Below are 15461 nucleotides of genomic sequence, written 5' to 3'. Positions count from 1 at the left end.
TTCTCCTGGTCTACTCAATGGTACAAGTGTAGTGGAAGAAAATTACTGACATTATAGTTATTCTGCACTTACAGGTTGGAGCAGGTAGATGAGAGATTCCTCTTGGATGATTATAATTGGCAAAGGAGTGATGCGAGTTGCTTGGAACAAGGTGCTCACGGACGCCATGATCTGGTCAAAACGCCCAGCAAGTCCTCCCATTGTCACAATCACATTGACCTGAGCAAGGCAAAGCAAAACTGGAGTCACATAGTTAAAGAATCTTATATAATAAAAGCCCAGCGACTGAATGGTGGAACAACCAGAATGACCGCTCAATCAGTTGCTATGACATGCACTGACCATCAGGGGGTAGACACTCAATGCAGGAGCTGCCCCCTGGTGGTCAGTGTGCTCCCACAGTGGGAACGCCACTCGGCTGACTGGGATGGGCAGTGCTCCCACAGCAGGCCAATCCCCACAGGCCACGTCCCCCACCAGTGCATGAATCACATGCACCAGGCCTCTAGTTTTAAATAACTAAATAGTATCAAACACCTCAATAGAGCTTCTGATATTACATGTTTATCAGATAACCCATAAAGAAAAAGGTAGATATCATTTCTCTGGTTTAGGTGAAGGAATTAAGCTACTTGTTCAAGGTCACAGAATTGGTAAGTGGCAGACTCACGTTTCAAGACCAATTCTTTCAAGTACAAATTTTACATTTTTCCCACCTGCCTATTCACCTGGCTAACCAGCCAACTCTTCCTTCAAAACTCTGTCCATGTGTTCCTCCTGATTTTGCAGCTGGTGCGCCTCCCATGCACTCCCAGAGCACCCCTGTGGGCACTTATTTAATAACGCCCAGCAATGGACACTGAGCCCGCTTTACTGGCTGTCACCCCACTAGAATTCAAGTATCTTGAGGACCTGTACTGTCTCTAAACTGAACCTGCAAGGTGCCTAAACCTCTGTACCTCATTTGTAAGTTCACATGTAAATAGTGGATAATAATGAACAATTAATAGATTTGTTGTGAGGATTAAATGAGGAAATTACATGAGTTATAAGTGTAAAGCATTTGGAACATCTTTTATAACATCGTGATCATTTTAAAAAGTCCTACTCTTCCATTACCTTCATTATTTTGGGTATTATTACATCTGTATTATGATTAATATTTTTTGTTATTGTTATATGTAGTTTGGTTGTTACTTTTTTCACTTAACACTTTAAATAGAGCAGTTCTTATTACTACAACATAGTTAATTTAAATGTTTCCCTGTTGTTGAAAATACTCTTCCAGGATATCCTATATAATAAAGAGGTAATATGCAAATTGACCATCACTCCAACGCACAAGATGGCTGCCCCCATGTGGTCAAAGATGGCCGCCCCCATGTGGACACAAGATGGCCACCCAAGATGGCTGGCAGGGGAGGGCAGTTGTGGGCAATCAGGCCAGCAGGGGAGGGTAGTTAGGGGTGACTGGGCCTGCAGGGGAGGGCAATTAGGGGTGACCAGACTGGCAGAGGAGGGCAGTTGGGGGCAACCAGGCCTGCAGGGGAGGGCACTTGGGGGGGACCAGGCCTGCAGGGAAGGACAGTTTGGGGCGACCAGGCCAGCAGGGGAGGGCAGTTAGGAGTAATCGGGCAGGTAGGGGAGCAGTTAGGCATTGATCAGGCTGGCAGGGGAGTGGTTAGGGGCAATCAGGCAGGCAGGCAGGCAAGCAGTTGGGAGCCAGCAGTCGTGGATTGTGAGAGGGATGTCCCAGATTGGAGAGGTTGCAGGCTGGGCTGAGGGACACACACTCCCCACCAACCCCCGTGCACGAATTTTGTGCCCCGGGCCGCTACTTTAAATATAAAATCACTGTGATGCTTTACTTATCGCTAAGATAGTAGGGACAGAAGGGCACTGGGAAGGGGGTGAAGCCGCAGTCTTCTGCACCCACCAGTTCACCACAGTGTTGAGAAGAATGGGAGCAGAGTCACAGACTCCTTTCTGACCCCAACCTGTCTACTGCTGCCCAGCCTCATCTCACAATGTATCTACATAGGCAGAGCCGGTAGACTGACCATGGAAGAGGAAGGACTGAAGAATTCAGTGAAAATATTGCAAGAAAATCTTACATATAATAAAAATAATAATAATACATCATTCTATCTGAAATTAAATAGTAATGGTTTAAAAATAGGAGTATTTAAATGGGTAATTTCTCTATGGCTCTCCCTGAAAGACAGTGTGATCACACAAGTTAACATATAAACTTAGGTACTTCTGAAAGTAAAGTGGGTACTGTAAATAATTACACCGAGAATACAGGCACAAACTGGGACCATCCCATGTAAACTGAGACATATTGAAGGGAATTAAAGCAAAATTAGGTAGATAGGGTTAACAGGTGGAAGGAGGAGGAATCTATGGAGCTTGATGAAACAAAATATGTGTTTTGTAGGGAAAAGGATGGCAGAAAAACAGGATGGCTAGCAGAAAAACAGGATGTTTTGAAACAAGGATGTTTTTCTTGTAAGTGCAAAACAAAATGTTGCAAAAAGGCCAGGAGCCAATCAGAGAGTGGCATAGATAGACAAAGAGTGGGTCTTTAGCAGATATAAGGGGATGAGCAGAATGCTTGGGGGGCAACCCATCTGAATCCCCTTTCCTTAGCAGCCTGTGTTTGTTTGCAATAAACTGCCTTGTTTGAACTCTTCTGGTCCGTGGCTTCATTCTTCGAATCCATGAGACAAGACCCCAGGAAGAATTCCTGCTTGCTAGTTCCAGTATTAATATGTTTACCCTACTGTTTGATAATTACAATATTAATGAAACCAACTTAGCAAAATTCAACACTAGAGTTGCAAAAAATTTAGACATTATTCCTAACAAGCTCCAAACTGTGCTACAGTTAGTCTTGAATAAAATGATGAAATTCTTTGGTCCAATTGAATGTCTGGCCCGCATGCCGTTTAAGGCCCAGGAAATCACTTGGTCTGACCCTGCCAAGGCATTAGGGGTGAGTTAAATGTTTGACCAAATATAGCAGGCTAATTTTTAAGTTGGTAATTTTGTATGGTCCATGAATGATGTTATAAATGTCTAAATGACCCTTGGCAGAAAAGTTTCCTCACCTGGAAGAGCTAAATCAAAATAGAGCAAAACCAAACTGACAGAAACCAGCAATATCAAAATAGGTTTTAATAAGCCTATAAAATAATTTTTATGATTGATGTGAAGTACAATGAGACCCAAGAAATTACAAACCTCGGATTTTATGGTATCGAAATATACTGTGTACTGACAAACAAGAATATAACCTCTGTAGGATCTGGGCAGCTGGTGAAAACAATACTACAGGGATCCCACTTAAATTTCAAGCAGGCCCAGTGAGTCACAGTTTAATGCAAGCCTGTTTGGGTGAGAAATAAAGAATGCCTCTTGCATTGGCATGATAATGAGGCTTCTGTTCACAGATGAGAAGTCTAAGAAAACTCGAGATTTTTCTCAAGAATTCTTACTCCACCTTCCCTGCTGCAGCTGTCACTCAGGTGAGGTCCTTCTCTCCTAGATAACCCACGGGCCACCTGCCTGGCCTTGGATAACCAAGTAACCTTCCAACTGATTGAGAACTGGCTTCTGCATCTCCAATCTCATCATGCATGTTCAGCTTAAAATTAGTGCGGGCTTTCCAGAATCTACAAGAGTAAGTCCAATGTCCTCCAATGCTGGCTCCACAGTTACCTCCTCAACTCTGACATCATTTACATAAAGCACACGTGCTTTAGTTCTCAGAACACACCACAAGATGTCAATCTGCAGAGCATGGGCCTCCCCTGCCTTGCAAATAGTGGAATTACTATAGTATTTCCAAAGGATGCCTACCCCTACCCCCTAACAAAAATGAACTTGGATGAATAGAGTGTTTCATCCAAGACTGTCAAATTGTAAATATGTTATTAATAAATGCCATAAACATGTTTATATACAACGTGGTTTTTAACATATTTTAGAGAAAAGTTTTTTTAAAGGTGGAGGAAGGGACATATTTATACTGAAAAGTCAGCAATTTTTGCAAGCCTGTTTGCATTTGAGAGAAAAGCTGTGGAAGCAATGATAAGGATCTATACTAAGACTCCTGACTCTATAAACCATAATTCCCAAAAAAGTTTAGCCTGAAAGCCTATACCCTCATTAACCAGAGGAAACTTATCGTGTCCCTGTGTCTTTGAGGAGAGCTCAGCTGAGGGAACTCCAATCTCCTTGTGCAAATGGGAAGGAACTTGCTGGCAGAGGTCCCGGGCACACTGTTTACAAGTCCACAGTGGAAGAAGCTAGGAGAGACATAACAAACCCATTGCAATAAGGTGGTGTGTGTGGTCCCCTCCCTACTAGTTCATTCTGTTAGCTTGTTCAAGGAAACATGTAAATACTGCACTAACCAGGTGTGCACCTGTGATTAGTACTGTGCACATTGCCTGCCCCTTGACATTCCAAACCTAAGAGTTTTATCTTTAGACTTGAATACTCAGAATAAAACACTCCCCCTCATTCTGGTTAGGCCCTATTCTATCTTCCAGACTCAGCTCAGTCACAATGTGCACGAGGGGAGAAGCATCGGCTCCAAGGGGCTTCTCACCCACCCTATTAGACTTCAACTATAGCACTACTGACAAAGCATAATCTGCTTAACAAAGGCATCCACTCTGATGGCCACAAATTCTGACAGTCAGAAACTGCCTGACTCACTGTGTCAGTGAGGATGTATGACAGCCTATTGGGAAGGACAAAGAGATGGGGCTCCAGAGAGAGTTGACTACCACAGCCTCTGCCAAGCTTGGTCTTTGGGATTACTGCAGAAACCTGGCCTATGGAAGACACACCACCGGGGAGGGCTGTGTGGGTGCCAGGGGACAATCAGAGTTCTCTGGAGCCCTGTAGAAACTGGGTCTTGGTTTGGTCAGTATCTGGCAGTCATGGATAATGCCTGCCTTTCCAGTCAGTGTGGTCATGGGATTTCAAGTGTCTTATTTTGTGGCAGGATTTTTGTGTGACTTTTTTTTTAATGAAAACTATTCCTGGGTTGCAGTAAACTTTCTGAAGCCTCAGCACTGTGTTCGTATTAGCCATCAGGAAGGTCTCCAACTAGAAATACTTGTCCCTGTTTGCTCCTTCTTCCTGTCATCATGTAGCATTCTTGTCAAGTTGCTCAGCTTGGAGTTGTCTGTCAAGACACTAGTGTCCCATGGTTATAGCTGGAAGAGCAGGACTCTCTGATGATGCTTAATTAATAGCTTGAGGAGAAGGTCTTCTTTCCTACTGCCTAGGTAAGCAGTCTGGTGAGAGCATGGACATCTCATTTCTATGTTTGTGGGTATCTGGTCCATGTAAGATTGGGACTTAGGGAAGATTCCCCTCAAGACATCCTTAATGTTGATTAACTTCTAGCTAGTGTTGTGAGGCAAGTGCCAGAATTTGGAGATCTCAGTTCTTCTTGTCATGGCTTTTTATTCACCATGACTAATAAGCTTACTAATAAATCCTTGTTAAACTGTGTGTGTGTGCGTGTGTGTGTGTGTATATGTATGTGTATATATATATATATATATATATATATATATATATATATATATGAAACTGCCTGACTCAGTTTGCATTTTTCAACCTTCTATACCTTAGCAGAGTGGCTGGTATACACAGAACAGACATATGGTTATAGGTTTCCCACTTTAACTCTTTGGCCAACAAGACCACCAGTCATCTCAAAGTACACACTTTAACTATTTTCTAAGGTCCCTATTTCTTTCTCAAATTCTTGACAAGAAAAATAACTAAAGAGCTATTCTTTAAAGAATCCTGTAATTAGTTCTTTTATTACTGTCATTAGAATTTCCATCCTTTAATTCATCTTGCACATAAACATGACACTATTTTTCTAAATTATCTATGACCTTGCATTCAAAATTCTTTAGAGGATTAACATTACCTGCAGATCAAACTTCAAATTCTTTATCTTTCTAGACAATAAAGATTTTCTGTATGTTGATGTCAACTGCCTTTCTAACACCGATAACAGCTGTGACCACTCTCCTTAGAACTCTTAGCTACCACTGTTTGAGTTCTTCTTTGCTGACCCTCAGATTGCCGCTAAGAATCCACAAAAACCCTTTAATTTCAGTACCCTGGTCATGACAAAAAAGAGTGTAGGACAATGACTGAGTTCATTGCTGGGTTAATGAAATGCTTTTGTGACTTACCCTGGGCAAGTCTTCGACCTTTTTAGTTAAACATATCAAGCCTGACTGTAATAACAGTGCTGTCTTTCCTCGAAGGTCTGTCCTGAGTACTTATATTTCTTTTACTGACTAGATATGGTTCTCAAGTCATATTTATGAGATCCCTGGGGTGGGACATTTTTTCTGAATAAACAAAACAACAGTGTGATGTATATAAATGTGGAAATGTGTTATTTTTCCTTCCCATGGCAAGAGCATATTTGCATGTATTTACATTTCTCTATACCATGGAGAGCTGAATAGAATAAATAAAACACCCACTTGTGGAGGTTTGTTGTTGTGTGTGGTGTTTTTTTCTGTACATGATTTTACTCTATTATGTCTGCTGAAAATTAATTCTTTAAAGAGAAAAATACAAAATATATTTATAAGCAAAATTATATAAAATCACAGCCTGTGTAAATAAATAACATGAATATTATAAAATCTACTGCAGGAGATTATGGTCTCCAAACCCCTCACACTGACAGGACATAAAGGTATTCTTAGGGAAAGATATTCCTTTTGAATTATGGGGTTCACTGTAAATGCAAAGATGTATTATTTGAGATTTAGAACATCCCAAATACCTAGCATAGCATCTTCAACACCATTGGTAGTTAGTGCAAAATGAAAAATCAAAGAATGGTTTATATCATATTCAGAAACTATTAGCTACTTGGAAGTAGAGTTTGAAAGGTTATTATAATTTATTTTGTATAAATGTTGTCCACAGAGCTAAATGAATGCTTGGTAGATAAATGAAAAATTTCAAATCTGCAAGCTTTGTCTATCCTCCTCCAAAAACACCAGATATTTTTAAACTTTGGCTAAAGATTCTTTCACTTAGGAAGAATATACCGTATTCGTGGATTGTTAAAGTCAACATCATTAAAATGTCCATACGTACCAAACAATCTAAAGATTCAATGCAATTCCTATTACCAACAGCATATTTCACAGATCTAGAACAAATACTCCAAAAATTTATATGCAACCAAAAGAGACCCCAAATAGCCACAATAATCTTGAGAAAGAAGAACAAAGTTGATGGGATCACAATACCAGATATCAAGTTAGACTACAAAGCTACTGTAATCAAAACAGCCTGGTACTGGCACAAGAGTAGACATATAGATCAGTGGAACAGAACAGAGAACCTAGAAATCGACCCAAGTCATTATGTTCAATTAATATTTGACAGAGGAGGCAAGAACATTCAATGGAGTCAAAACAGTCTCTTCAATAAATGGTGCCGGGAAAATTGGACAGATATATGCAAAAAAATGAAACTAGACCACCAATTTACATCATACACAAGAATAAACTCAAAATGGATAAAAGACTTAAGTGTAAGTCATGAAACCATAAAAATCCTAGAAGAAACCTCAGATAGCAAAATCTCAGACATTTCTTGTAGCAGTGTTTTTGCCAATATATCTCCTAGGGCAAGGGAAACAAAGGAGAAAATAAACAAATGGGACTTTATCAAAATAAAAAGCTTCTGCACAGTAAAAGAAACCATCATCAAAATGAAAAGGGAACCCAATGTATAGGAGAACAGATTTGTCAATGCTTCATCTGATGAGTTAATTTCTAAAATATAAAAGGAACTAATACAACTTAACAAAAGGAAGACAAACAATCCAATTAAAAATGGACAAAGGACCTAAATAGACACTTCTCCAAAGTGGACATACAAATGGCCAAGAGACATATGAAAAAAATGCTCAAAGTCAATGATCATCAGAGAGATGCAAATTATAATGACAATGAGGTATCACCTCACACCTGTCCAAGTGTCTATCATCATCAAATCAACAAATGACAAGTGCTGGTGAGGATGTGAAAAAAAGGAACCCTAGCCTTCTGCTGGTGGGAATGCAGACTGGTGCAGCCACTATGAAAGACAGTATGAAGTTTCCTCAAAAAACTAAAAATCGAACTGCCATTTGACCCAGGGATCCCACTTATAGGAATAAATCCAAAGAATTCCAAAACACCAATCAGAAAGAATATATGCACCCCTATGTTCATAACAGCACAATTTATAATAGGTAAGATCAGGAAAGAGCCCAAGTGTCCATCAGTAGATGAGCTGATAACAAAGATGTGATATATTTACACCATGGAATACTATGCAGCTGCATAAACAAGCATCTCTTACCCTTTCAGACAGTATGGAGAGAAATGGAGAGTATTATGCTAAGCACAACAAGCCAATCAGAGAAAGATAAGTATCAAATGATCTCACTCATACGTGGAATCTAATGAACAAAATAAACTGATGAACAAAAAAGATCCAGAGACACAGAAACATGGAACATACTGATAAATCAAAAGGAAGTGGAGTAGGGGGATGGGTGGGGAAAAGATTAACCAGGGAACTTATATGTATACTATGTATGTATGAGGCCCAGTGCAAGAAAATTCGTGCACTGGTGCGGGGGGGGGGGGGGCGGTGTCCCTCAGCCTGGCCTGCACCCTCTTGCAGCCCGGGACCCCTCGCAGTCCAACTGCTGGCTTAGGCCTGTTCCTGAAAGCTTCCAGGCTGCTAGAGGGATGTCTGACTGCCAGCTTAGGCACGACCCCCCAGGGAGCGGGCCTAAGCCACAGTAGGACATCCTTAGCGCTGCTAAGGAGACGGGAAAGGCAGTCAACCAGGCTTGTGGCTGAGCAGAGCTCCCTCTGTGGGAGCGCAATGACCACCAGGGGGCAGCTCCTGCATTGAGTGTCTGCTCCCTGGTGGCCAGTGCCCATCATAGCAACCAGTTGTTCCTGGTCTTTCCGCCATTAGGGTCAATTTGCATATTACCCTTTTATTATATAGGATATACATAGCCCATGGACACAGACAATAGTTGTAGGCCTGAGGGGGGTCAATGGGAATAAAAGGGGGGACATCTGTAATACAATAAAGATTAATTTTTAAAAATTCACATACATGATGCTCTACTAAAGTTAGATATTTAGAATGTTAAGAATATTCACAGCACTAAACAATATTTTTCCCATTCTGTGGAAACTGGCTTATGAGGTACCAGGACATGGAACCTGTAGCCTCTTTCTCAGTAATTCCCACCACTAAGCCAGTGGAGAAGAGACAGATAATTTTCCAAACTTTTCTGCAAACAGACTGGCTTCGGTTAAGAGGTAACTGGTTCCAGAAGATTAGTATTTCTGCATGTGATCATTTTTAAATATCCTATCTTGCATCATCATAATTCATTTTTACTCAACAATATTTCTTGCTTTGCTTCAGCCATAATGTAAGTCTTTGCTGCATATTCTTGTCCAAAGTGACAAATGAAACTCTTGGTCTCCATGTCTGGATGTATTAGATTCTGCTGTTGGAAGTACTTTAAGGGCATTCTTTCCCCAGAGTTTAGGGGTATAAACTTTCTTCATTTTTTTATTAACCAATGGATAATCGGTGGCTATCAGACTGGTGTAGTGCAATCTTCAGTTTTTTACAATCTGAAGCAATAGTTTATGCTAATTACCCCCTTTCCTTATTCTGGCTGGGAGAACAGAGAACATTGTGATTGCAAATTTTGCACTTAGTCATTAACATTCTGGTTTCTAGATATGCACTGGACCATTGTAGAATGCTGAATGAGAATGTTAAAACTGTTACTGCTGTTCTGGCTGGTGTGACTCAGTGTTTGGATCATCGGCACATGCACCAAAGAGTCTCAGGTTCATTTCCCCATCAAGAGCATGTACCTTGGTTGCAGATTCAATCCTCGGACACAACCAATTGATGTGTCTCTCTCACATTGATGTTTCTCTCTCTTTCCACCCCCTCCCATTGTCTCTAAAAATGAATGGAAAAAAATATCCTTGGGTGAGAATTAACACACATACACACACAAAAAAAACACACACACAAAAAAACAACAACAAAAAACACCTGTTACTGCAGTGACATTGATTACCTAAAGCTTATTTCTTGCCATGTAGTAAGTTTGCTTCAGGTAATACATTTGTATAAAATAATTGATTACCTCATCATCCTCAGGTTCACCTTAAAATTATAAGCAAATATATTGCATATTCATGAACATCATAGTAAACTGAGTGCAATATAGGATAAAATGCCTGTTCAATTATAATTTCCTTTATGAAATAATTTTATTTATATGTATGCTTTAAAAACAGAATTTTTGGGGGTCAATTATATAGGCATCTAAAATTTCTAATAGAAAAGGATGATGAAACAGAATTAAAGTTTAATCAGTCTATTTGAATTCAGATAGTCCCATTTCTAATGTGCATCAAAATAACTTGATCCAGTTGGTCCAGACTGGGAATTACGTATATTCACATATATGTAGAGAGGGGAAGGTACATAGTACCTCCAGGAAAGAAGCTGGTACCATCTGATTTTTACACTATGCATCTTTTAGTGCATCACCTGCTGTTCTGAACCAGCACTTTTACCATGGAATGCTAAGTTGAACTACATGGAAAACAAGCACCTATGGAAACAGGAAGACATCTTCTACCTCCAACTATTAAGACAGGAAAAAGATGGACAGTGAATACTATAGGTTTCCATCTTCTCTGATGTAAATGGAACTTTCTGAGATTCCTAACACACACACACACACACACACACACACACACACACAAGTCTTTATGTATATATTCTCTTCTTAGGATCACTTACTTACCACTGAAAATATATTAATTTGATATGCAAACTCTCATGATAAACAGTAACATCATTCTAGCTCTTCAGTCGTGACTCAAACTATAAGTTGATCATGCCTTTAAAATGTAGATACTATTAATACTGTGGATAATCATAATTACAGGTGTAGGTATTTTAATATGTAATATGTATCTTGCTAAGGAATACTCAAAATAAGGAGAAATTTTATAATCTACTCAACATTTTCAGGATGTTTTCTTATATGTGTATTACTCTTACAAAAGTCCTCAAGATATACTTTCCTCCTCCCTCTGCAATTTCTGAATCTTCGCAATGCAGTAACTCAAAATGAAAAGTCCTTTCACACAAGGTCAGCGTTCCTCTGCAGAGGAGCTCCACCCCAGCTATATCTGTAATTCTCTGCATTAATAAGAAATCTTATCTGGCAAGTGAGCCATCCAACTGAGATTCTTGGTAGCACATAATCTTACCCCCTGTCCCAGGGCATATAAAAGCATGCTTCTCCCCCAGCAGGGATGGCTTAGGCTGCCACAGCCTGTGAGGCAGTAAGCTTTTTATATTCTTCACAATATGTCCAGAATCACTTCAAAGCACTGGCCTCATCTATTTTCTCTTGTTGCACAGCACTATAAAAGAGATTGCTGGTTTCTAAGAATAAGGGAAAACAGAGATGTGATTTCCTCTTTTGAAGGCATCTCCAAAATGATCTAGGAATAGCCTGCTAGTTCACATCAGGCCCAGAAATAATTTTTTCCCTCCTTGCTTCCTTGTGATACTTGGCTCACCCAACATTTGTTCCAGAACATGGATCATAAATGAGAGAAGGCCTCATGGATACGAGCTGCAATTTCATTATTTAAAAAATCACATTATTACATTTTCTGAAATGATATAAACAATCATTACAAAAACAATCTATTTGGAATAGGTGCATTAAAGCCTTTATAGACTGAAATTAATTATGCCATGGTTACCTGTACATCTGTCTCCTCTGTTAGACTGGAGGCTATTTGCGGTCATGAACTTAGTCACCAAATCACCGCATGATGACAGAGAAGAGGTACGATCTAAAAGTAAACTGACTGGAATAAGGTCCCTAGAAGCTTCCACAGTATATCTAAGGGAAGGAAGTCTGCCTTTGGAACTCTGAAGTGAACTGTGGACTTACCTTGGAGTAATACACCCCTCAGAGAGGACAAGGCACAGGATGTCTATCTCAGGACTAGAGAGGTTGGAGCACATCTCCTCTTTTTTCTCTCCATCAAGGCACAGAGCCAACAGTGGTGAGCTGAATTGTACAACTCACCTCCCTGTTGGATCCCATTACTAAAAACATAGATACTACTCTCACTGGCCCTCTAGAATAGGGAAAGTTTAAACCTCTGCTAGCAAGTACTTCAACATGTAAGTTGTACACCATTTAATTCAAGTTTCTAATATTGAGAATTCTTCTAAAATGAAAATATGTCCAAAAGAAACAATGCTATGGTGAGTTCCATGAACTTTAGCCATAAACTGTAACTACCTAGTTTGAGATTTTAAAAATATTGTGTAATTCTAAAACCATATTATTCCATGAAGTTTATTACAAGATCAAAAGATCACAATATATTATATAAAATATATTTAATATATTTTCTCTTATCCTATATTCTTAAGAATATATTATATAAATACATAAATGCATTATATAAAATGTTACAGATCACAAGACTGTGATCTGTATACAATAATAGTCATTATATGACTCTTAATACCACCCCTACAACACTTACATTTTCATTAAGGAATTTATATGTTGCAGGCACTGAGGCAAGTGCATTAACTAATAACTTGATGGTAGATATAGATTATTATTCTAACACTAGAGGCCTGGTGCATGAAATTCATGCACTGGGGCGAGGGGGTGGTCCCACAGCCCAGCCTGTACCCTCTCCAATCTGGGACCCCTCAGGGGATGTCCAACTGCTGGTTTAGGCCCGATCCCTCTCACAATCTGAAAGCCTGATCACCCCCTAACCACTCCCTGCCCGCCTGCCTGCATGCCTGATTGCCCCTAATCACTTCTGCCTGCCAGCCTGATCAGCCCTAACCACTCCCTGCCAGCCTAACTGCTCCCCTGATGGCCCAATTGCCCCAAAATGCCCTCCCCTGCCGGCCCAATCGCCCCCAGCGCCTTCCCCTGCTGGTCCAGGTGCCCACAACTGCATTCCCCTGCTGGCCCAGTCGCCCCCAACTGCCCTCCCCTGCAGGCCTGGTCACCCCCAACTGCCCTCCCTTGCAGCCCGGTCCCCCCCAACTGCCCTCCCTTGCCGGCCTGGTCGCCCCCAACTGCCCTCCCCTGCTGGCCATCTTGTGGCTGCCATCTTGTGACCACATCGGGGTGGCCATCTTGTGCGAGGGCACGACAGTCAATTTGCATATTGCCTCTTTATTATATAGGATATGAGAAAACTGAAGTTAGAATAACTTAAATAGCTTGCTACTGTCATGGAGCTGGAAAGAGTGCCAGGCCTATCTCAAGTACTTGAACATCTAACCTCTAATTATGATGTATTGGAAACTGATACTTTTAATAATAAACATTCATTATTATAATTGGTAGAGACCACAAAGATGCTAAGCATCTGGACACTTGTCACAGAAGAAGTGATATGACATCCAGAATGCTACTAAGAAGATCCCTTCAAAGAGCCTACATACCAGTTAAGGTTTGCCATGATGTCCTTTAGAATTTGCATTGATGTTATTGGAAATACATTTATTCATTTAATAAATATTTACTGAATAAGTGAGATAATAAAAAAATTCAAGCCAATACACATTTAAGGAAAATGACATGAATTTTAGAGAGTAAAAGGGGCAAACAGAATGCTAATCAAATAACCCAGGTGGAAATTATAAAGTTCTGAACTAAAATAGTAGCAGTAAGACTAGAAAGAACAAAGTGGGCATAAGAGATACATGTAACCAACTTTTAAGGGATAGTAGAGCAAAATAAGGTTTCTGTTAGGTGGATGGATGGCAGTGCCAAAGAACGACATAGAAAATAAAGAATGAGAAAATGAGATTTTGTGAGAAAGATGGTGAATCTTGTTTCAGGCAGTGAAATGAAATTCCTCTGGCCTGCCAGTAAGAGGTAGAAATATGACTTTGGAGTTTCTGATGAGAGGTATAAATTAGGGAGTTAATGGCACAGAGTGTAACTGAATTCCAGGGAAACAAGATGAAAGGCAGGTATGACAGAAGATAAAAGTGAGGATGGAGACCACCGGAGTTTGATAGGTAAGGAGGGGATGCAGGATAAATAGGGCTACTTCTTCTACAGTCAATACTGATAAAACATGTCTAGTGCCAGTTTATCTTTGATCAAGTCCTACTATTCTTTGTTCTCTTGGGAAACTGAGAAGGTTGAGTGTGTCTGGGTTGTCATCATAGTTCAAACACCATCAAGTTTACACTGCATCCATAAATATGCAGCAGGGACTCACAATTTGAAACTTTGTGAGGACACACTTTAAAGTGAGTGAGTTTATAAAACAGTATTTTGATTTGCTTAAGTGCTAAGAAGTACTTGCCCTTTTATTTTATACTAGAGGCCCAGTGCATGGATTCGTGCACTAGTGGGGTCCCTCGGCCTGGCTTGCGGGGATTGGGTCGAAACTGGCTCTCTGACATCCCCCGAGGGGTCCCAGATTGCGAGAGGGTGCAGGCCAGGCCGAGGGACCCCACCAGTGCACAACTGGGACCGGGGAGGGACTGTGGGAGGACTCTAGGGCATGTCCAGCTCATCTTGCCCAGTCCTGATCAGCCAGACCCCAGCAGCAGCTAACCTACCAGTGAGAGCATCTGCCCCCTGGTGGTCAGTGCACATCTCAGCTACCAGTGGAACACTCAAATGGTCAAATGCTCACTTAGGCTTTTATATATATAGATTGTTATGAGTCAAATCACAAAAAGATTACATCATTCTATAGTTATGTTCAGTTGTAAGTAAACTTTTTATTTTGGGATATTTTAGATTTAGTAAAAAGTTAGTACACAGATAGCACCAGTTTCCACCAATGTCAATAGCTTAAATAATTATGGTATACTTGTCACAATTAAGACTGACAGTGGAGCCAAAGCAATCAGACAAGAAAAAGAAATAAAAGGCACCAAAATTGGAGAGGAAGAAGTAAAACTTTCATCATTTGCAGATGATATACTACATGTGAAGAATCCCCCAAAATTCCACCAAAATCTATTAGAACTTACAAATCAGAAATTGGTTGCATTTTTATACACTAACTAGAGGCACGGTGCATGGAATTCATGCACTGGTGGGGAGCGTGGCCTGTGGGGATAGGCCAGCTGTGGGAGCACCGCTCATCCCAGTCAGCTGGGTGTCTGTGGACCCGCCCTCTGAGCAGCTGTTCCTGCTGCGGAGAGCAGTCGCTCATCCCAGTCAGTCGAGCAGTGCTCCCACTGTGGGAGTGCACTGACCACCAGGGGGCAGCTCCTGCATTGAGTGTCTGCCCCCTGGTGGT

General features: G+C 40.7%; 1 protein-coding gene across 3 annotated transcripts in view; it reads right to left on the bottom strand.

Moving 5' to 3' along the window:
* Positions 1-15461, bottom strand: part of TPK1 (thiamin pyrophosphokinase 1) — a 269761-nt gene that overhangs the window by 106444 nt on the left and 147856 nt on the right. For all 3 annotated transcript variants that reach the window (XR_013814311.1, XM_079786321.1, XM_079786320.1), the window contains one exon: positions 73-219. Coding sequence is in view for 2 of the 3 variants with exons in the window: in XM_079786321.1 (XP_079642447.1) it covers positions 73-219 (147 nt within the window). In the remaining variant the exon portion in view is untranslated. The remainder of the gene's footprint in view (positions 1-72; positions 220-15461) is intronic.

This window comes from Cnephaeus nilssonii, assembly GCF_951640355.1.
Source record: "Cnephaeus nilssonii genome assembly, chromosome: 12".
Classification (NCBI taxonomy): domain Eukaryota; kingdom Metazoa; phylum Chordata; class Mammalia; order Chiroptera; family Vespertilionidae; genus Cnephaeus; species Cnephaeus nilssonii.
Note: the sequence above shows the minus strand (reverse complement) of the source record. Positions and strands in the feature narration are given on the sequence as shown.